Source organism: Anolis carolinensis, chromosome 4 (genome assembly GCF_035594765.1).
Source record: "Anolis carolinensis isolate JA03-04 chromosome 4, rAnoCar3.1.pri, whole genome shotgun sequence".
NCBI classification, from domain to species: domain Eukaryota; kingdom Metazoa; phylum Chordata; class Lepidosauria; order Squamata; family Dactyloidae; genus Anolis; species Anolis carolinensis.
In genome coordinates, this window is record NC_085844.1 from 242037876 (window position 1) to 242062058 (window position 24183).

The 24183-nt window shown below is 39.2% G+C and overlaps 1 protein-coding gene across 1 annotated transcript in view; it reads left to right on the forward strand.

The window, feature by feature from the left end:
- The window catches only part of ntsr1 (neurotensin receptor 1), a 139459-nt gene extending 115800 nt beyond the window's left edge, over window positions 1-23659 (forward strand). The window contains exons 2-4 of the mRNA XM_003220701.4: window positions 11793-11994; window positions 21438-21528; window positions 22845-23659. Coding sequence (XP_003220749.1) covers window positions 11793-11994; window positions 21438-21528; window positions 22845-23094 — 543 coding nt within the window. The 3' untranslated portion in view covers window positions 23095-23659. The remainder of the gene's footprint in view (window positions 1-11792; window positions 11995-21437; window positions 21529-22844) is intronic.
- The last annotated feature ends 524 nt before the right edge of the window (window positions 23660-24183 follow it).

Here is a 24183-nt window from a genome sequence, read left to right on the forward strand (position 1 = left end):
CTGGTTTATGATGACAACTACTGTACAGTATATAATAAAAGTTCATTTTTTTGTTCAACAATAAATGTGAATTCTTCTTCATGGAAAAATAAGACATCCCCTGAAAATAAGACCTAGTGCATCTTTGGGAGCAAAAATTAATATAAGACACTGTCTTATTTTCAGGGAAACACGGTAGGTTTGCCTTAGAGTCACCCTGAGTTGGAAAGATAGCATGTCTCTCCTTCCTTTCTCAAACAAGTAAAAAAATTCCCACTCCTTATTCATAGGGGAGCTACTCCAGCTCCTTGATCTGTTAAGTTGTCCATTTCTGTACCAACCCTGTGTATTTTTACTTGCTAATGGTGGGGAAAAACAATAAATTGTTTTATTTATTTATTTATTTTATTTATTTTATTTATTTTATCCTTCCGTAGGAAGGTAAAAACTTGGTTGTGGGGCCAGGCTTTCGAATAAGAATCAGCAGCATTAATTACTATTATGTATACTGGAACTCAATTGACAGACCCAGTCTTTTAAACTTGTACACGCCTACCTATATTTTATAAATGCATTTTATGAATGTTATATGTAAGTTAATTTTTTAACTGATTTATAGTGTATTGTACTGTTTTTATATGTCTGTTTTATTGTAAGCCGCCCTGAGTCCCCTGTTGGGTGAGAAGGGCGGGATATAAATATTGTAATAAATAAATAAATAAATAAATAAATTGAAGTATTTAGAAAAGTAGAAAGGTCTCACCTGGCTTACAAAAAGAGAACTGAAGGAGAACAAAAATTAGAGGAAGAAATCTACAGAAATGATCAGCATGAACTTGTATATGAAATCTATTTGGTTGATTTTAGTCAATTGTTTGTTGGTAAGACTGTACATACCCACCTTAAAGATCTAAACCATTTTCAGAGCATGTTTACATGCAACAGAATCCATTCTAGGAAAAAATTGGAGCTATAATTCTCAGGAAGCTACTCATAGACAGCAAGAATTTCTGCAAGGGCCATTAATTCATCCGTACTACAATTTCCAGAAGGATTTGATTTTAACATTAATGTAATGATATTTAAACTGACTTCTAAACTGTTTAAAGCACTAATAAGACAGATATGGATGAACATCCATCAAAAGGCAATAGATCTTGACTTTCATTTGATGCTCATATTGCCTTCTATTAGATTCGAGAACAAGTTAATTTCATCCCCTTTTGCTTTATTTTTTTATAACAAATATACATTCATTGGATTTTACAAATGCTGTAACTTGGATCTGTTGGGCCAATCAATTCTAATCCTCTGGAGCAGAGGTTACCAGCTAATTGGATAATGAGCTACAGAGACCTGTCATTAAAATCAGCACAAAAGAGCCAGCTTTGCCAAGAAGATGGGATAAACCTGAAATAAAGGAGAGCACAGGCAACCCCGATGATTACGATGATAGATGAAAGAAGCAAATCAACAACTCTAAATCAGAAACCATTTATATATAAAATGCTACCTAGCTCCAGAGAAATGCCCAAAACATTGTGTTGATCGTTTAAAGAACAAAATCAAAGGCTTACTTCAGTTAACATGGGAGGCATAAATGTCAGTGTAATAAAATGGAATGGGTGTCATAAGATTAATATATTCCCTCTACCCTTTATCCAATGTTTTGCCACTAACAATTCCATGCCCTTGATAGATTATTTCTGCACAATTTGTACCTTATGTTTACCTCTCATCAGCCATCTGCTGACTGGATTGCTGATCTAAAGGTTGGGTTGCTGACCTGAAGGTAGCCGGTTCCATTCTGTAAGATGGGGTGAGCTCCAATCTGTCAGCTCTAGCTTGCGGGGAAATGAGAGAAGCCCCCCAGCAGGATAGTAACACATCTGAACGTCCACTGGGCAATATCTCTATAGATGGTCAATTCTCTCACACCAGAAGCGACTTGCAATATGTTCTCAAGTCACTTCTGACATGATAAAAATCAGAGAAAAATAATATACTGGTGACAGCAATATTGCTTGAGGAACAGGTCCAAAGATTAGTAATATGTTAGAAAACATGGAAATGTGAGTAGATGAATAAGTACTATGGTGGGAGGGGAATGGCGCTCCATGCAGTCATACCGGCCACATGACCTTGGTGGTGTCTGTGGACAATGCCAACTCTTTGGCTTAGAAATGGAGATGAGCACCAACTCTCAGAGTCAGACATGACTGGACTTAATGTGAGGGGGAAACCTTTACCTTTTACCAGGTCCAAATAGCTTGCCTGGCTTAAGATATTTGACCTGTGGCTATGTGGGACACTTTCCTATTCTACATCACACAGCAAAATATGTTGGGCTCTGAAATTACTCTGAAAGCAAAATAACTAATCTGCCTCATTTTATAGGTATGAAGCAAGAAGCTGAGTAAGCCTAGGTAGAGGCGAGGCAGTCAATGACAGCTCATGATTTGCCATGGGGAAAGTAAATAGAAAAAATATAAGTTTGTATGTGAAAGGGTTAGATTGGCCCATGTAGGAAAGATAGGGTTGTTTTAAAAAAAAAGAGTCCCCAGAGTTTAAGGGACCTTAAAGTAAAAGAACAAGATAATTGATAGGAGTCCAAGGGTTGGGCTGCAGGAAGACAACCCAGATGAGGGCTCCATCACAAGTGGCAGCTTAAATTCAGCTAAAATTAGGTAAAAGGTAAAGGTTTTCCCCTGACATTAAGTCCAGTCATGTCTGACTCTGGGGGTTGGTGCTCATCTCCATTTCTAAGCTGAAGAGCCAGCGTTGTCCGTAGACACCTCCAAGGTCATGTGGCTGGCATGACTGCATGGAGCGCCGTTACCTTCCTGCCAGAGCGGTACCTATTGATCTACTCACATTTGCATGTTTTCGAACTGCTAGGTTGGCAGGAGCTGGGGCTCATTCCGCTCCTGGGATTTGAACCTGGGACCTTTTGGTCCGCAAGTTCAGCAGCTCAGCGCTTTAACACACTGTGCCACCAGGGGCCTCCAAGTCAGCTAAAATTAACTACCCCAAAATCCAGTTGAACCTCGAATCCACTTAAAGTTAGACATGGCTAAGTCTGAGCATAAAGCAAGCCCCATGGAGTTCTGTGTACTCTTCCCATTTTGGTGGACATGCCATTGAGGCAATGAAAAACGAATTCATACTTTATATCTATGCAATGCAGTTATAACTGTTTAAACCCACTTCAGTGTGTCATGTCTCAGTCTGGGATTTGTAGTTCTGTGATTCATTTAGACCTCTCTGCCAGAGAGTTCTAGTCCACATTCCTGAACTGTGGTGCTGGAGCTCTATAACAGAGAATTCAAAAGAAATGAGTCATAACTCATTTTCTGAAATCAGATGAATTTCATGGAATATCTAGAATCAATGCAGCTTGCCACCACTGTAACTGCAATAATTCAATGCAATGGAATTTATAGTGAAAAAACAGCATTCTTTGACAGAAAAGGTTAAAGACCTTGTAAAAGTGCAACCCCTTGATTGCATATAGGGAGCCATGGCAGTTAAAGTAGTAAACTGAATTAGTAGAATAGATGCACCCTCAGGGAGTTGAATTGAGAGGAATTTCTGGCTCTAGATGACAGCCTCCTCCCTAAATCTGAACAAATAGTTGATGAAGCAGGAAGAGAGCTCTCTGTTTAGAAAGGCTTGGTAGATGCTGAAGATATACTATTGTCTTGAAAGAGAGAGGAGCTGCTTCATAAGAGCCAACATCTGTTAAATAAGAAATGTTGATTCACCAAGCACCTGCCTTCAGTAGAAACCAGCCATCTGCAAATCTCCTGATTTGTGCTATGAATCCTTGTTATTGGCAACTATTCTGTCTCCTGGACCAACAGTGTTTACAGGCATCGTGGAATTCCTGACCTGTAGATTAGCCATGTTGAATTACTCCTCTTCTCATCATTTTTGTTTTGACTTTGGTTATCTGGGATATTGTATTATGATTTCTGAACCATGTTAGACCTTTACCCTCTTCCCCCTTCGTCTTTTTGGACTACCTGTGTTTGATCTGGACTGGATTGGCTTCCCTTGTAGCTGTTTGTTTTATGATAATCTGTGTCCTTGGACACTTGCTGCCCATCAGCACAGGAGAACAAGCAGAATCCTGCTGAAGCCCATTTTAATGTTTTCTCTGCCATCCCAGCCAGACTCAATTATTTTCTCTTCCCTTCCAACATTTCTGTGTTGTGGTTGGCAGGAGGGCAAGGACAGATAAGTGGGGGAGATAACTGCCTCAAAATTGAAATGGCATCCTCCAGACTGTCCAAAGGATCCCTGCGAGTTCCAAGAGGATTTATGGATCGTTGTACATGAACAATGACAGGTATTGATGGGTGATGTTTCTCACATTTGCTTGCCCCCTTTCTGCCTTGCTACCCTGTTTCCCCTAAAATAAGACATCCCCAGAAAATAAGACCTAGTAGAGGTTTTGCTGAATTGCTAAATATAAGGCCTCCCCCAAAAGTAAGACCTAGCAAAGTTTTTGTTTGGAAGCATGCCCAAAGAACAGAACACCAGAGCAGATCGGTAAATGTACATACCATAGAGTGTTGTAAATGGAAATATTGGTAGTAATAAGAAATACTTGATAGGATTCAGAGTTTGTCTGGTTATGCTGGTTTGTGATGACAACTACTGCACAGTATATAATAAATGTTCATTTTTTTGTTCAACAATAAATGTGAATTTTTCTTCATGGAAAAATAAGACATCCCCTGAAAATAAGACCTAGTGCATCTTTGGGAGCAAAAATTAATATAAGACACTGTCCTATTTTCGGGGAAACACGGTAGCAGGAAGAGTAGCATATCTGATCAAGGCTTCTCTAGCATTTGCAATGATAGCCATCAACAAATGATTCTCCTTGCTTTTTGTCACAATAAGGCTGAGGCCGAGGAAAGAGGATCGCCAATTAAGGCTTGCCATCAGCAGTCATGGAAAGTTGGAAACCATTGACAAGTGGTCTTCCATGCTTGGTTCCCCTCCTTCTGTTGTCTCCTACCAGACCCTATATCACATACTATTGGTTGGCTTCCTGGATTGCACAAGTATTAAGTAGTTAGGTAGAGGATATGATTAGACTGAGAGAACTCTCTCTATATTCCCATGCATGCCTAGATAGGCCTTTGCTGTTTTCCATCTCTTGCTTTCCTGTTTACACTCACTTCCTCACCTTGTTGTTGTAGTAATGTGACCCTTTAGGGATGAGGCAACTTCCTCTATCTTTTGGAATGTTAATTGCCCCAAAGCTTTGACCATTTGGCCAGCCCCATTTTGTCTCTCTTTCTGCTTTATCTTCACCCTGAGAAGCCACATTTTGCCCTCTCTCCTGGCAAAATGTAGCTATTTAGATATTTTGTTATTTTTATCTTCTTACCTTCCTTAGAAGCTAGTCTAGTGAGCTAGTTAGCTTCAAGAACCTACAATAGATTTCTTTTTACCTCAATAAATTATTTTGAACCTTTATTGAGATTCTGCAATTCTTTGCCATCCTGAGGAACAAAGGCTTCTCTTGGCTCACCACACGTAAGTTTCTGCTGCTTATGAAACGTGGTTCTGCCACTCAGCTGTATTTTTGAGGAATCACCCCAAGAGAGAGTTATTTTTTAGTCTAACCGCTCAATAGATTCCCAACACATACCCTCCAGAATTCACATATATTTGGCCAGTAATGTGGCCAAGATGACCAAAGTTATGAGTGAGGAAGCTACAAAAGTTACACAAATTTGCCTTTTTTAGAGCCTACTGGGGGGATTGTGCCCCCACTTCTCTATTTCCTTGAATAAAAATACTTTTGCACTTTGAACTTAGTTGGCTGTAATGGAAGTAAACTGAAAATAAAAGAGGGACGTGAGAGAGAGAAACTAGAACATTTCAAAAGAAGCTAGAAAAGTGGGCTGGCAGAGAATAGATTGGGACCGACCCTGTCAATCAGGAGAATTGGAGAATAGGATATCATCATGGAGTAGGGGAAGAAAAAGGCTGAGTTGCAGCAGTAGGAGAAGGCTTTCTCATTTTGGTAACTGCAGAGTTTTCTCAGATGTCCCTATGATAAGAAGAAATGTATCTAAATGACACATTCTTTCCTACATGAATAATGCAAACAATCATATTCCTAGGTTAGTTTGCATCTAATGAGTGCATAAGCGCTCTCTGCCAGCTGATATCATAAACAATGGGCAGAGGAATCTCCAAAGAAATTGCTCCTCTGGCTGAGACCAGCCAGCAAAAGAGCCCAAAACGGGGGCAGTGGCATGGAGGAGTGACAGGGGAGCTGTGATTTTCCAGATTTTTGCAGATCCAAACCTGCCCCAGTTCAAGGACACTTGTTCAGTTTGCCCTCCATAGCCACAAATTCTGCATCCACAAATTCAACCATCCTCAGCTTGAAAATATTTTTTTTTAATTCCAAACTGCAAACCTTGATTTTGATACTTTATATAGAGAACATAATTTTATCATATCATTGTATATAATAGAACATGAGCATTCTTGGATTTCAACATCCACAGAAAATCCTGGAACTAAACCAGTTCTAAGTAATTTTTCAAAATTCCTACACAGGTCAGGTTTGAATTTAACACAGCTTTTCAGCCAGACGAGAGCCAACTTGTCTGACCCTCGGCCAGCTTGCTGAGCTAGGATTACCCTCTTAACCTTTGGCAGCAAAAAACAGCCTAGTCTGGTTCTAAAACTAATCAATGTCTGTGAGCTTGAGAACTTCTGTGTGCAAGAATTGACTTCGTTATAGGTGACTTTTTCATCTTTTTCCTATTTTTTTCAAATTTATAAATCAGAAGTGCCGAAACATATTTATAATATTTATAATACAGAAAAGCTTTTATTTAAACTTAGCCTCAGATGATATCTTCCCTTCGTGATGTCCATAAAAGAGAAGTCATTAATCTAAAAAGTCTAAAAGTACTCTGTTACCTTACAGATGAATAAATACTGTGAGCTTTGGCATTTCTGCCAATTTCTACCCTTTGATCAACCGCTCCTTTACAGAAGGAGAGAGCAGATCACACTGTTCTTTTCTAAAGGAAACCTTCTTGCTACTGTCATTAAATTCCTGAAAATAACTTCTGATGTGTCTTATTGGCAAAAAGCATATTAGGTCTGTCTGATTGCAGGAAAACGTCCAGGCTTGTATACGCTTTGGCAAAGCTCTACCTTCCTCCGAAAAAATAATAATACCAGTAACCCTCTCTAGATATATCAGCCAACAACTTCATCCTTTGCCAGGCGAAACTATGGAAGTTGTAGTCTAAGACATCTGGCAAGCCCAAAGTTGGAGACGGCTGTTTTGGCACAAGAAATCTTTGTGGTGCCAATACAGGTATTTTGCATGGTCAGAAGCAGCATCTAGAAAATTGTCAGATTCTCAGAAGCGGTACCACCACTTTTATATTTAAAAAGGTAAAGGTTTCCCCTGACATTAAGTCCAGTCATGACCGACTCTGGGGGTTGGTACTCATCTCCATTTCTAAGCCGAAGAGCCGGCGTTGTCCATAGACATCTCCAGGTCATTTGGCCAGCATGACTGCATTGAGCGCCATTACCTTCCTGCCAGAGCGGTACCTATTGATCTACTCACATTTGCATGTTTTCGAACTGCTAGGTTGGCAGGAGCTGGGGCTAACAGCGGGCGCTCATTCTGTTCCCGGGATTTGAACCTGGGACCTTTTAGTCCACAACTTCAGCAGCTGTGCCACCAGGGACCCCCACTTTTATATTAGGGTGAGGATAATGATGGGGATATGTCCAAAGCCATCCATTATTTCAAAACTGTCATTTTAAATATTATTGTAACGGTTTGAAGATCATTGGACTATAGCTCTGGAAACCAGGGTTTGATTCTCCATTCAGTCATGAAAACCCACTGGGTGACCATCAGTGAGTCAGACAGTCCCCAAAATCCCCCATAATTAGCATCCCCGTGTCAGTAATAATGCGAAGGCACAATATAACAACAAGCTATATGGAAGACATTGAGTTTTTTTACTCACTGAGGATGTCCTACACTACCTCATCAAATTGGTGGTTTTCCCCATCTCTGCATGCTGCCAGCACAGAACAGAGTCTGCCAGAGCCCATCAAATGGCACAGAGTTAATTCCAGTGGAGCTCTTTTGGGCTCCGTGTTGGCAGCATGCCAGCAGCGTGTTGAGAGGCAGCCCTGAGGAATTGGGTGATTACCCATCTCGTAATTGAAGAAGCCGGGGACAGCACGGAAGGAAGTTGAGGGCTGCCGGGAAACATTGTAGGATGCCAGCCCATGACCAACCATGGTAAGAGGACAGGATGCTGCTCCACAGTTTCCCCCACTATCTCTAGGCTTTTGGACCTCCATGTGAGGTCCTTATATATGTTTCCTTCAACTGAAGCAAGGTAGAACTTCATGGGCAGACCCCACCTTTCACATGCTGTCTCCAATGTGCCTTTACTACTGTTGGCTTTGGTCTCCTTCATACAGCACAGTTATAACACTTCAATCTAACATCTATGGTTCAATATTATGGCATGTTGACAGCTATAGTGCATCTTTACATCCCAGGATTCTATTGGATACCACTGTGGCAGTTAAGTGCTCTAATTGTGCAGTATGAAGTAAATTTTTGCATGGAATTTGGTTGTTTGGAATTATACAAGAAACAAGACAAGTACATCTTTATATATATTCTCGCCTAGATATTGGACACCTACCATCCGTCTGTTGGATGTTATACACCATCTCAGCATTTAATGCCTTTTTAGTCTAATTTTTAAGAGTTTATCATGTTGTAAATGTTTGTGATGTGTTATGTTATGTTTATTTAAGTTTCATTTTTGGTTATTTTTTCAGTTAGTTTTTATAATTTTATACTGAGATTTTTTTATGCACTGATTGTTATTTTGTTGTTTTCAGCATTGAATGTTTGCCACTTTGTTAGTTTTGCTGGAGTCCCCCAGGCAGATAGGGCAGGTTATAAATAAAGTATTATTATTAAGTAGAGATTAAAATTTTCTTGGAAGGTGTGGGGAGAATTTTTTTCCCATTTTTAAAGAATTTTTTCCAGAAAAAAAACAAAAACAAAAAATGCAGTCAAGTTAGTTCTTTGTTTCCACGGATTCTGCATACATGGAGCTAAATTGAAAATGTTTTTTAAATGCACAAAACAAATCTTTATTTTGCCACTTTACATAATGGGTGTCATTTTACTACCCTATTGTATGTAATGGGACTTGAACATCCACGATTTTAATATCCTCAGTAAGTTCTGGAACTAAAACCCAGTGGATACCAAGAACCTATTGCATTAGCATCTTTCACAGATTGAAAATCCCTGTGTTACTTTAGGTACACAAAATGAATAATATATCACTTGTTTTGGCATAAAATTAGCATATTTGATATATTAAAATTACAGTTTATGCATAATATCACATTAAAATGAACTTCCTTTTTTCAAAGAAATACATTTTTATTATGAACTGAACAAAAGATCCTGAACCATAAATGATATTTGAACTTTTTTGCTTTTGCTAATTTGAGGAACAGGCAAAGACTCTTCAATAAAAGAAGATAAAAGCATCAACATTATTTGAACAGGGATGGGAAATCTCCATTAGTTCTAATGTCAAGCAGTTGCAGTGGACTTATTTGCATAAAAAGTAGTAAGAAAACAAAACTGAAGAGGAATTTTAATAATGTAATATTGTACATAGTTTAATGTGAATGCCTTCTACTTGCATAATTTTTGAAATTTAAGGCAGTAAATATGTGAACACTTTATCTTCAATGTTTTATTTGTCATTCTAAAAAATAATAATTAATCAAAGTTTTTCCCCCAAGGGAAAAAAGCTTCAGAAAAAAAAATAGGTGGAAATGGTATTTTTCTGATTTTTTTTTTAAAAAATCCTGAGCCTTCACATCTTTAGTTTTGAGAAACCATGTGTTTTATATATGTGTCTATAGAAACAATGTGGCATACATAAAAAGTGCATCTCTGCTAGATAACCTTGTCTATAGCTGGATTTATATTGCCATATAATCCAGATTCTGAGTCTACACTGGCATATAATCCAATTCAAATCAAATAATCTAGATTCAGAAACTAGATTATATGAAAGTGTTGATTGGGCCTATGACAAAAGCTTTTGTTTACTGTACAGATGGTATATCTGTTCGATTTCATTTATCTGTCAAGTCTCCATCCTGGGATTTAAAAGTACTCATCTGAGATACTAAGTGAATGCCTAAGTACAAGTTGAGCATCCATAATCCAAAATTATTCAAAATATGCCAAAATTTAGAGTTGTAGACACAGGTGCCTGAGGTTTGCTTTCTGATGGATGAATCTAGAAAATGCTTTGAGAAGACATATTCTGCCAGACTGGCTAAATGAAATCAGAGATACTGGTCCTGTGGATAATGTACACAAACTTTGCTTCATGCACAAAATTATGAAAAATATTCTTTATAAAATTACCTCACAAAATAAGGACAAAAAGTAGAATTATACAGGTTGAGTATCCCTTATCTAGAATTAATGAAATCTGGAATACTACAGCATTTAAAATTGTCCACATGAGTGCTTGAATTGGTGATTTGCTTTCTACTAGTTCAGTGTACGCAAACTTTGCTTCATGCACAAAATTATAAAAAATATTATGCATAAAATTACCTTCAGGCTATTGTATATACAGTGTATATAAAACATAAATGAATGTTATTTGAGAGTTCGGACTCATCTTGAAGATACAGCATTATCTACACACATCTACAAGTATTCCAAAATCAGAGGGAGGGGTGGAATCCAAAACACTTCTGATCCCAACCATTTCAGATAAAGGATATTCAATCTGTACTTAGAATATTCTGTTAGATAGCGCTTGTGTTTTCCCCTAAACTACAATTCCTCTGAGAAGGGCTGATGATGACACTAGAGCAGTGGTACCATCCAACCTGTGGTCCATGGACCACCAATGGTTCCCAAGAACTAAAATATGGTCCACAGCCTCATTGTTACTACACCATTACAATGAGAGCGACTGGTCTCTCAAAGACCTCTTGAGGCAACTGGGCAACTGGGATGTCAGGAGGGGAGAGGCTGACTACCCATGAAAGGTGCAACAACAAGCCTCCTGACTGCTGCTTCTCCTCTTCCTCCATTCCCCTGAGCAGAGCCATTCCATATGGTGCCTGGAAGCGGGGGCGCTTTGGTGTTTTTAGGCCTGTTCATGGGGTTGTTTGCGGTGCTGATTCAGAAAATTGCATTGGATAGACCACATTAGCTCCAGATTATTAAATATTATTTTCTGCAGGTGGCGACTACTGGATGGCATATGTTCTGTATCAGAAACTAGAACTGATGTGGTCTATCCAATGCAATTTTCTGAATCAGCACCCCAAATAACCAAACCGAATCTAAAGTTGACCAAAAACTGATTAATAACCCTTTTGGTACTAATGTTGGAGAGTTGTCCCTGGTCAAAGTGATCCCTGGTCAAGTGGCTCCTGGTCAAAAAAAGTCTGGGAACCACTGCACTAGATTATACATCAACTCCATGGTTAAGAAATTTGTATATTTTCTGCTAGGGAATGTAAGTTAAGAGTGCCATTGCATTCCACGTCCTGGTGATGGACTTCTTATAGGCAACTGGTAGACCATAGTGCAACATAAAACTGAAGCATTCGAGCTTTTGATCTCATCTAACATGGCTCTCTTTAAGTTCTTGTGTTCTTTCCCTTCTATTTAAGTGTTTGAAAGGTACCTTCATCCCCTTTGTTTCTTCTTCATCCAGGTCAATGCTTTCATCTCCTTTGTGTTCCCGATGATTATCATCTCCGTGTTGAACACCATTATCGCCAACCAACTTATCATCATGTTCAAGCAAGCCGCACAAGAAAACCAGGTGTGCACTATTGGAGGGCAACAAACCATGCTCAGCATGTCTATGGAACCAGGGCGCGTACAAGCCCTGAAGCACGGCGTTCGAGTCTTACGTAAGTATTGCTATGGTTTAAAGCACCATTCATTTTGATCTTTCTCAAAATCAATTTGCTTCATCCTGTCTAAGGGTGAATCTGCACTTTAGAATGAATGCAGTTTGACACCATTTTAACTGTCATGGGTCAAGGCTATACGGTCATGGGAGCTGTAGTTAGGGGAGGCACCAGCACTCTTTGGCCAAGAAGGATAATGACCTAGTAAAATTATAACTCCTGTGATTCCATGGCAGTTAAAATGATGTCGAACTACATTAATTCTACAGTGCAGAAGCCCTCTAAATCATATATCAGAGTAACACAGCAATTTAATAGAAAAGTATCCAATCCATTTCCCTGCTATATCGAAACTAACAGGATTCTACCCACCATATTAAGATACAGACAATGCAATATTTTGCTCCAGTCCCAATTTGTACACGTGTGTACTTGTGTTAGAATTTCATTGAGTTAGGCTACTGATGATGTCATCTTTCCAAGTTTCTTGACAAACATAGTGGTTTATCATAAGAATTTGTAATCTCACAGGGCCGGGCTGTGGCGCAGCTGGCTAGTAACCAGCTGCTATAAATCACTACTGGTTAAGCCTCCGACCATTAATAGCCCCGGCTTACTGTTGACCTATGCAGCCCCAAAAGACAGTTGCATCTGTCAATTAGGGAAATTTAGGGACGCTTTATGCGGGAGGCTAATTTACAACACCATAAAACTGCCAGCATGTGATGACTCATGGGCCTTGTAGTCCTGCTCATGACATTGTAATGCCTGATGAAGAAGAAAACTTGGGTTTTTTACCTTCCCAGTCAGAACTGGAATCTTCTCAGCCAGATCTTTCCCAGGCAGATCTGGGAACCTTGCACCTGCAAGAAAGTTGTGTCCCAGAAGTATGTCAAACAAACCCTGAGCCTACATCTCCCGTGTTCTCTCGCCATGAGTTTTGTAAACAACAGAGGGGTTTGGAAGCAGCTTCGCGCAGGAGTGCGAGGATAGCAGCTAAGAATGTACCCAATTAAGTCTGCTTTTCGTGAGAATCTTTAAGGAGTCAGACATCTGGTCTCAGAGTTTAGCTTTCGTTTCTGGTTCCCAGAGAACTGCTCCGGCGGGAAAGTTAGACTCTATATAGGTGTTTTACCCGCGTAGTAACTTCGCGGAGTCAATTCGTCAGCCTCCGGAGCGAGTTGTGTCTGGACAGCGCGCTCCGATTCAAGCCTCGTTCCTGCTCAAGCCTTGCCTTGCTTCCAGCCTTCGCTCCTGAATTCCAGCCTTTGTTTACCTACGGATCTTGCCTTGTTTCCCAGGACTAACCCTTGCCTTGTTTCACGGATTTTACCAAGTTATTCCACGGACCTTGTTCTTGTTCCTCGTTACCTTGTTCCACGTTTCAAGCCTTGTTTCAAGTATCAAGTTATTTCCTAGCCTTGCTCAAGTTCATGGACTAAAGGACCTTGTCATCTCCCCTCACTTTGCCTGGCAAAGTGAGTGTTTCGGTTATTGGATTACAACTTTGGACCTTAATATTTCATATTGGACATTGTTTCTTTGGTCTAATTTTGACCTTTCCTGAAAGGTCTGCTTCTGGACTAACTTTTACATTTGCTTTTACTAACTTTATATATTTCCTTAATAAAGATATTAGATAGAATCTGGCCTCTGCGTATGGTTATTGGTGCTCTGTAGCCTGGGTCGTGACACAGCAAAACACGAGGAAAGGAATGAGGAAGTACAGCCACTACTGGACAGTGAAGCAACAGCTCCCCCTGTGGCTGGAATCGTGAAGCTGGAAAAATGTTTAAAATGCCTCTGAGTTTGTCTAATGTATGTTGTTTGTCTGTTGGCATTGAATGCTTGCCATATATGTGTTCATTGTAATCTGCTCTGAGTCCCCTTTGGGGTGAGAAGGGGGGAATATAAATACTGTAAATAAATAAATAAATAAATCTATGGCCATATCTACACAGACTGGTTAAAACATTTGAAACATTGAATGTGTGTGTGTGTGTGTGTGTGTATATATATATATATATATATACATGTCATGTGAGTATATGGTTATAATATATAAAAACTCACAAAGTTAAAAACTTGGCATTATGCTAAATTTCCTTTGACCCAAAGCTGGCAACATTAAGTGCCTCTAGTGTTGCTGGAAGAAGGTCCTCCATTGTCCATGTGGCAGGACTCAGGATGCATTGCAGTAAGTGGTCTGTGGTTTGCTCTTCTCCGCACTCGCATGTTGTGGACTCCATTTTTTAGCCTCATTTCTTAAGACTGGCTCTGCATTTAGTGGTGCCAGAGCAGAGTCTGTTCAGTGCCTTCCAAGTCGCTCAGTCTTCTGTGTGCCCAGGAGGGAGTCTCTCATCTGGTCTCAGCCACTGATTGAGATTCTGGGTTTTACCTGCCAGTTTTGGACTCTCTCTTGCTGAGGTGTTCCTGCAAGTACCTCTGTAGATCTTAGGAAGCTGTTTCTTAATTTAAGTTGTTGGCATACTGGCTGATGTCCGAATAGAGGATGGGCCAGAGATGTCAATGCCTTGGTCCTTTCATTGCTGGTTGCTACTTCGCAGTGGATATCAGGAGGTGCAATACCAGGTAAACAGTATCATTTCTCCAGTGGTATTGGGCGTAGACATTCTGTGATAATGCAGCATATCTCATTAAGAGCCACATCCAGTGTTTTAATGTGGTGAGATATATTCCATACTGAGCATGTTTACTCAGCAGCAGAGTAGCAAAGTGCAAGAGCAGTTTTTTTTGGCATAATAATTTTAATTTATTGCTTCTAAGTAGATACAGCGAAATTGGGAGAAATTGGTAGTAAAGAATGGTGAGAAGAGAGACAGGGAGTAAAACAAAGAGGAGGAGAAGAAAAAAAATAAAAATAACAAAAAATTTAAAAAAACAAAGTGCTGTTTGACTTGCCATCTGTGCTTCGGAGACTCTTTTTTCGTTTTCCTTTAACTTTTGTCATTTTCTCTAGCCTCCTTTCCATTAGCTCACTTCTATATACAAGACAGATCTATTGTAAGATCCATTTTTCTTTTTCTCAGGAATTTTATACCATTTGTCCAATCAGTCTTATTTTTCCCTTCTCTTATTTTTTGTGTCAAAATGTCCATTTGTATAATGTCCAATATTTTGGTTAACCAATCTTTCGAATTCAGAGGTTCTTTTCTTTTCCAAACTCTTGCTAAGGTTAGTCTATCCACAGTGCTAATGTAAAATAGTATTCTATCATCATTTTTCTTTAATATTGAGTTTGAGAATCCTAGTAGGTACATTTCTGGTTTTAATTTGAATTTGGTTCCTATCATCTTTTGTGTCATTTGGTGAATTGTCTTCCAAAACTCTTCGATTTTCCTATATGTCTACTATTGGTAAAAGAAGGTTCCTATTTTTTCCACATTTCCAGCATAATTTAGAGTTCTTTTCGTTGACTTTTGCTAATCTGTCCAGGGTATAATACCAACGGAACTGCATCTTATACCAATTTTCTCTTATATCTGTTGCCACTGTGTATTTTTTTTTCCAGATCTCTTCCCAATGGTCCAAATTTAAATTATGGCCTACATCCTTTGCCTAATTGATCATGCATTTCTTGATTTGTTCTTTTTCAGAACAAATCTGCAAGAGCAGATGTCTTCACTGTATCTGGTTGTGATCCCCAGGTTGTGCCAGTCAGCTTTTGTATGATATTATTTCTAGCACCCACTTTTTGCTTGATAGTCAACATTTAAAAATAGACTCTTCTTTAAAGAGAGTTTAAGAACCTGAGGGACAATTCAAGCACCCAGAGCAGTCAACTATGGTTTTCTAAGTACTAAGAAATGACAGCATCTTAAGCTGGACCCACACTTCCATATTATCCAGTTTCTGAATCTACACTGCCATGCTATCTAGTTCAAATCAGATAATAATGATTTGGAAACTGGATTATATAGCAGTGTAGATGGGGCTTTAGCTGACCAAGGAAATTCAAAAAGGATAATTGAAGTAATTGCCATCATAGATATCTATCATATGTGGGTCTCATGGGTGATGAAACGCCCAATCAGGCCACCACTTTCCACCTGGAGATCATGTTTAACTTTAGTTGAGCTAACATCCTAAAACTAGCTTGCACATCTGAAATAAAAACAACTTAAACTTTCATTTCTTTATTCCTATAGACATACTGGATTGTGGAGTTACTCCCTCATCCCATTCCTTTTGCCATAACTCTCCGTATGATTTCAAACAATGACACATTTGGAAGCCTTAAGAGAACACCAATATCTCCCGAGGGTTACACAATTCTCTTTTCCACCATTACACAGAAATGAGACTTAATCAATCTAAACCCTGTTATGTACAGCAGGCTATTATAGGAGCAAATTACAGCTTTCCTTCTCTCTAAAAATCAATGTGCACACATAATGCTATATAGAACCTATTGGGAGAGCAATATATTCTAAATAATTTTATTGTCCCAACCCTGCTGGCAAAAGAGAGGAGAATTTATCTACCAGGTAGCCACATGCTTTTATATAACTGTTCAGCCCTGGGGTCGTTATTCAGAAAATAGAAAGAAAATCCAGGAATGTGAGAAACTTCCATTATAGTTACTCCTGGGATCGCAAACTGCATATTCACACATTTGGACAACTTTTCTATAGCAGCAGGTTTTCAAATATAATTTGCAGCCAGAAGGTAGAGAGAGCAATATATTAATACGTTGCATACATTTGAAATTATTGTTCAAAACAAAGATTAAAATGCAATAGCAAAATGATCAGCAATTATATAGAAATCTGTGATCTGGCCTTAGACCAGATTCTTAATAAGTAAGAAAACATGGAATGGTATATCAGAAGTAGGAAATTAAGCAGGCCTATAGTCATCGTCTCTCTGTTTGTTTACATAATTTCCTGGATTTACATAATTTCTTGTTTGTTACTATTAGCAAAACTTCTTTCTGTTTTGGTATCTTTGTTAGTCCGCAATCGGTCTCAATGTGTTTACCATATATTGATATTTTCTCTCTCATCATTTTTAAAGACCATATGCTACAGAGTCTCCAACCTTGAGTTGTTGTACTGTATTTGGATTTAGTATTTGTATTGCTATTACTTTTAGTATGTGCAAGTAAACTTAAATAATATAGTTTTACAAAGATTATAATATAGTTTTTTCTCTGCTAGACCCTGTAAGTGGGAGTGTGGTGGTGTTGGACTGGTTTGTTTCTCACCTTCTGCTTGTGAATACTATTCCTTGTTTATACCTTACTATCTTTTAAATTCTTCAATCTGGATGGCTTTGATTGTATGTCAATTAGACTGGGTGGAGATACAACTTTGAACAACGAAAAGTTGATTGAATTTGATGTGTGGCTGGAAGGATGTAAGTCCAGCCTTCTTTTTTCTACCTTCTTAATTTATTGCTTTATTTATCTTTATTGCCAAGCCTGTTACAAACAGCTTTTCAAATCTACGACAGGATTTGCAATGGGTGCCTGGTCTGTGGAAAGTAGGGTATAGGACAATTTTACACTTTATTTAATTCAACAGCCCCAACAATTATTTGAATGATAAGAGTGTGAGAAATACAATTTTGAAGGCATATATTAATATTGTGTTTGGCTGCAATATTCATGCCTAGGCTGAGATCAGATTTGTTCATAAATGTCTACATTTATTTATTTATTTATTTATTTATTTATTTATTTATTTATTTATTTATTTATAGTATTTATATTCCACCCTTCTCACCCCAAAGGGGACTCAGGGCGGATCACATTATATACATATAGGGCAAACATTCAGTGCCCATGAACACATCGAACCGAGACAGAGACAGACAGACGCAGAGGCAATTTAACCTTCTCCTGAGGGGATGTTCAATTCTGACCACAGGGGGGAGCAGCTGCTTCATCATCCACTCTGACGGCACTTCCTCATTCCAATGTCATAAATTAGTTAAACTTGCCTCCCCACTTTTTTATAAGTGGTACCTTATTTCCTACTTGATAGATGCAACTATCTTTCGGGTTGCTAGGTCAGCAACGAGCAGGGGCTATTTTTTTATTTATTTTTAATTGATGGGTGCTCACCCCGCCACGGGCTGGCCTCAAACTCATGACCTCATGGTCAGAGTGATTTATTGCAGCAGGCTGCTCACCAGCCTGCGCCACAGCCCGGCCCCTGTAAAGTGACATGCTGATCACACTATGTAACCCTTCCATTGAATGGCAATGTTGCACAACTGAATCTACACTAAAATGTTTAATTCAATGTGCAATTGATTGTACATGTAAATCTTCACATGCATCATGTAGATGAACTAAACAAAGACATTCTCCATTGGACAAACATATCCAACCACTCCCATAAGGAAACTTGCACACACAAAAGGCCAACAGGACTTTAACCGTAATATTATAAAAAATGTTTTTTTGTGCTATGTTTTTTCTTTTTACTAAATCACCTATTCCAGAATTTGAGGTTTCGTTGGACAGGTTATCTGTGAGTTGTTCAGTTTTGTTTACCTGGTGTTTTATTTCCTTTGCAAGTGAGTGCAGTATCTTTGTTTGTGAATTTCTAATGTGGGGAAATGGAATTAACAGCTAATGAGATTAGACATTACTAATCTAGTCCACAGAGGCAAAAGGTTTATCATTTAAAATGCTAAACTACCAATATTCACTGACATTTATAATGGAAGCAATGTAAGAACGCTTCTGGTGTGTCTTGTATGGAGCCATTCTGAGTACTGCATCTCAGTAGACCAAATATCTCTCGCTCTACCTCTCTGTGTTTGCTAATCTATCTCAGATCTAATTAATGATATGTCTCCCACCATTTATAAAAACTCTAACAGCAGGGGGGTTGCATGGAATATTACAAAATTACCATATCTATGCTTACTAATTGGTGATTCATCTGCCAAGGCACGACAACTACTCTGATGCATGGAAATATACGTGGAACCTTTCTGATGGCAAAGAAGTCCATTAGATATACCAGGGACTGCAAATAAGCACAGAAAACTCTTCCAATTCACCCCTTACTTCCAATGACAACACATGGACATCAAAAGGTGTCATCTACACCGGGAAGATTTGCATTAGGTGATATATTACATTTATGACTCCTGATCTTAAAATTATAGCAGCCATCGCAAAGTGTGTTCTGCTTTCTAATGAATCACCTTCCTGGCAGGAGACAATGTAATGGACAATCATTAGATACAGTATCCCATATCTCTGGATCTGGCTCTCTTTCTTCCAGTTAGAAATCTCAAGTAAAGAGCAAACTGCTTTAAAGCAATATATTATTACACTCTCAATATTTTTCAGATGCATGGCCATCACCATGGATGAGGGGGTTGGAAAAGCCAACTTGGGGCCCTTCCTGACAGTCCCTATATCCCAGGATGTGATCCCAGGTTTTCTGCTTTAAACTGGATTATATGAGTCTGCACTGCCAGATAATCTGGGATAAACAGAAAACCTGGGATCGGATCCTGGGATATAGGGCCTGTGTGGAAGATATGACAATTTGCCTCAGGCTCCATCTATACTGCCATGCGATGGCATTTGAAACTGCATTATGTAATCAGTGTAGACCCATATAATGCAGTTTAACCTCATTGAACTGCATTATGTGAGTCTATGCTGATCATATAAAGCATTATATAACAGTGTAGATAAAGCCATGAAGACCCAGGATTGATGTTTTGTGGGTTTTCTCACTCTTCTCATCTTCACCCTTCCCGAAATGACTGAAGCTCCAGCAAATAGTTAGACCATCATAATGTGGAACCCATCTACACTTATCCATATCCAGAAGAAAAATTGTCACTCTAGAGATTAGGTCCTCCAGATGATTATTTCCACTTTATGTTACTATAGAATTGCATTGGCAGACCTAATAAATTCCAAGAAATGATAGAATATGTTCAGCCATATCCACGGCTCCACATAAGCACAGTCCAGCCAGGAACATATCCTCCACAGATACAGGCATCTTACTGTAGCTCTTTCCTTGGTGGGAAGTATACATTTTTACCAAAAAAAACCCAATGCATATTTGTTTCTTCCTCAGCTTTTTTTTAGACAAATTATTCATTTCTGGTTTCATCCTTATTTCAATTTTCTTTCTCTGTTCCTCTATCTCAGTGGTTCTCAACCTGTGGGTTCCCATATGTTTTGGCCTACAACTCCCAGAAATCTCAGCCAGTTTACCAGCTGTTAAGATTTCTGGGAGTTGAAGGCCAAAACATCTGGGGATCCACAGGTTGAGAACCACTGCTCTAGCTCTTTCTTTCCCTTTCTCCCATGATAAAATCTTGGTTAAACATCTTCCCTTTCCCTTCTTTGCACCTTCTTTCTTTTTCTTCCCAGCAATACCTGCTTACACTTTCCTTCCTTGTAGCCAATCCCTATTTCTCTCTCTCCACTCTTCTCCATTATCCTCCTCACTTGCTCCTGGCAAAATGTCTTCTTCTTTTCCTTCTTTCCCAACTCTCTTCAGTTCTCCAGATATTTGTTCTATCTATCTGTCTACCTACCTATCTATTCAAGGTGTTTGCTTGAATCAAGAATAAAATCCACCAAACTGCCTCACCAAACTGTAAATCCAAGGATTTCATTGCATTGAGCTGTGGCAGTTAAACTAGTATCAAACTGCATTAATTTTACAGTGTAGATGCACTATTGGAAGCCCTACCTTCTCCAATGAGTTCATATGAAATATACATTGTTTTTCTCCCCCTGCTTTACTTTCAACACAAACTGATGAAGTAGTTCAGGCTGTGTGAAAGAGAATGCTGTGGCTCTTTAAGGACTGGAACCCCAAACTTCCTGCTCCCACACTCAAGACTGTAACCACTAGACCAGGCTGACACTTGTCATTGATGTAAAAAGCTGAAATCAGACCAGTTCTTCTACTACCAGCTTTTGCCAGGAGTTGTGCAATATCAATGACTGTATCTGATGAAATGGAGCTCCCAATGGAGCAGTGGATTAAACTGCTGAGCTGCTGAATTTGCTGATCAAAAGGTTGGTGGTTCAAATCCAGGGAGCATAGTGAGCTCTCGTTGTCAGCTCCAGCTTCTGCCAACCTAGAAGTTTGAAAACATGCCAATGTGAGTAGATCAATAGGTACCGCTCAAGCGGGAAGATAACGGTGTTCCAAGCAGTCATGGCGGCCACATGATCTTGGAGGTGAATACGGACAATGCTGGCTCTGCGGCTTATAAATGAAGATGAGCACCAACCCCCAGAGTTGGACATGATTAGACTTAATGTCAGAGGAAATCCTTTACCTTTACGTATTTGATGAAGTCAGCCATATGTTGTAGGATGCTGATGATTAACCTGGCACAGGATGCAAACGATCACCTTACCTTGCAATACAAAAAGAGTATTTACAACAAAGCCTAACCTCCATTCTTGTTCTTTACAGGAGCCGTCGTGATTGCCTTTGTGGTCTGCTGGCTTCCCTATCATGTACGGAGACTCATGTACTGCTATGTGCCAGAAGATCAGTGGACAGAGTGAGTAGCATCTTTCTGAACATTAAGTCCAGGAAGTTTTGAGTGAATGCCAGCAAGAATCCAGTCTTCTCCCCATCATTGCCAGAGATTGGAGGGGTTGGGGGAAGGACACAATAAATGGATGGTGAAAAGTCCCCATTTACAGAGTTTACTATCTAGGCCAGGGGTCCCCAAACTAAGGCCCGGGGGCCAGATGTGGCCCTCCAAGATCATTTACCTGGCCCCCGCCCTCAGTTTTATAATATAATATTTTTATATCAGTTTTAATAATATAATATATTGTATAGTAAAAGTAAAGGTTTCCCCTGACATTAAGTCCTATTGTGACCGACTCTGGGGGTTGGTGCTCATCTCCATTTCTAAGCCGAAGAGCCGGCGTTGTCCATAGACACCTCCAAGGTCATGTGGCCAGCATGACTGCATGGAGCACCGTGATCCCACCAGAGCAGTACCTATCGATCTACTCACATTTGCATGTTTTCGAACTGCTAGATTGGCAGGCGCTGGGGCTAACATTCTGCTCCTGGGATTTGAACCTGAGACCTTTCGGTCCGCAAGTTCAGCTGCTCAGCACTTTAACACACTGTGCCACCAGGGGCCCCTAATATATTGTATATAAATATAATACTAATAATAATACCATATAATAATATTAATTATATGTTATCTATTACATATAATATTACAGTATAGTGGTATAGTTCAATATAGTAATATATAATGCTAATATTGTGCTATGCTAATAATATAATATATTGTATGTACATATAGCTGCTCTGAGTCCCCTTCGGGGTGAGAAGGGCGGGATATAACTGTAGGAAATAAATGCAGTAAATAAATAATTAATTTTAGACTTAGGCTCGGGCAAAGTCTGAAATGACTTGAGGCATACAACAACAATCCTAATTAACTTGACTATCTCATTGGCCAGAAGCAGGCCCACGCTTTCCATTGAAATCCTGATAAGTTTATGTTGGTTAAAATTGTTTTCATTTTAAAATATTGTATTGTTATTTCATTGTTGTTGTTGCTGTTTTGCACTACAAATAAGACATGTGCAGTGTGCATAGGAATTTGTTCGTTTTTGTTTTTTTTTTTCAAATGATAATTCGGCCCCTCAACAGTCTGAAGGATTGTGGACCGGCCCTCTGCTTCTAAAGTTTGGGGACTCCTAATCTAGGCTATAGATCAAAGCCTTTTCCTTTTCCTTTCATCCACAAAGGAGGAAGAATAGATGAGGCTGTTCTTGCCTGTTATTCTCTCCTTCCCATCTTTCCTTGTTCACTTCATAATTTCTCCTTCTTCTTTTCCATCAGCTTCCTTTATGACTTCTATCACTACTTCTACATGCTGACAAACATCCTCTTCTATGTGAGTTCAGCCATCAACCCAGTCCTATACAACTTGGTGTCTGCCAACTTCCGCCAAACCTTCCTCTCGACGCTCTTGTTCATGTGCCTGCCATGGAGAAAGAAGAAGAAGCGAACCAAGTTCAACCGGAAGTCCAACAGTATCTCCAGCAACCATACCTTTTCTAGCCAAGTCACCAGAGAAACCACATATTGAGACCTGGGCGCAACCCAGGAAGGAAACAATAAGTGTCTCAATTCATGACAGAAGTTGGAACTTGGGAAGAGGGCTGTCCTGCTTTAAAACATGGCCTCCAAATTCACCATAGCATGAATGTGTTTAGCTGGTTGTCATACATTGGGACGAGTAGGTGTCTGCTCTACAAGGTTAACCATGGGGTTATGTTGTCGCATTGGCTTCTGCCTATTGTGCGTAATGTCTCAATATTTGTAATTTTGATCCAGCATAGACGTCGCCTGTGGTGTCATCCAGAAAGCTGTCAATGTTGGCCAAGCTTGAGCGCTTCTTGTGCTGCGGTCCATCCATTTCTCACTTTAGAAGTGCCATGGAAACACTGAAAAATAAGGACTAAGACCATTGATTCTGGTGGTCTTGAAGAGACAAAATAGTATGGAGGCTGGGTAGGTATTGTGGTGGGGAGGGGTCTTTTCTTTTCGTGAAATTGGGTGTTGTTTTTTAGGGGGGAAGGGGAAGTTATTCATTAAGATTTTAAAGAAAGAGGAATGTAAACTGTTCAATAAAGAAGGGCATGCAATACTCAGGGAATGAGGTTATTGTTGTGTTTTTGGAATTAAGTCTGATTCAGGATCTGTACTCCATGTTTAAGAAGAGATATTTTGTCTCCAATTTATTGCTTTGGTAAGTTACTGGTGCCACCTTCCATTTAGCCTTGGGAGAATGATATTTTAGGCATCCTGGTCCAGAAAACTGTCCTTTCTTTTGGCTTGGTTATGTATATGCTTCCTAAGGAAAGACTACATTCCTTGAAGAAAGTCTCCAGTCAGAGTTGAAATGTATAAGCATCTTTGTACAGAACAGACAATAATTTTCTTATTCTCAGTGAAAACGTGTATCTTGAACCATCAAAACATGTCATCTTGGACAATTGCCAAGACAGTTCCCACATGCTGAAATTATTTTTAGCATGTATATATGTATGTGTATACATACATATACATGTATACATATACATACACACACACAAACACACATATGGTGAATTACACATTAGACTTCAGTTGCCAGAATCCTTTTTTACTGGCATACTAGTTGAAAGATTGAAAA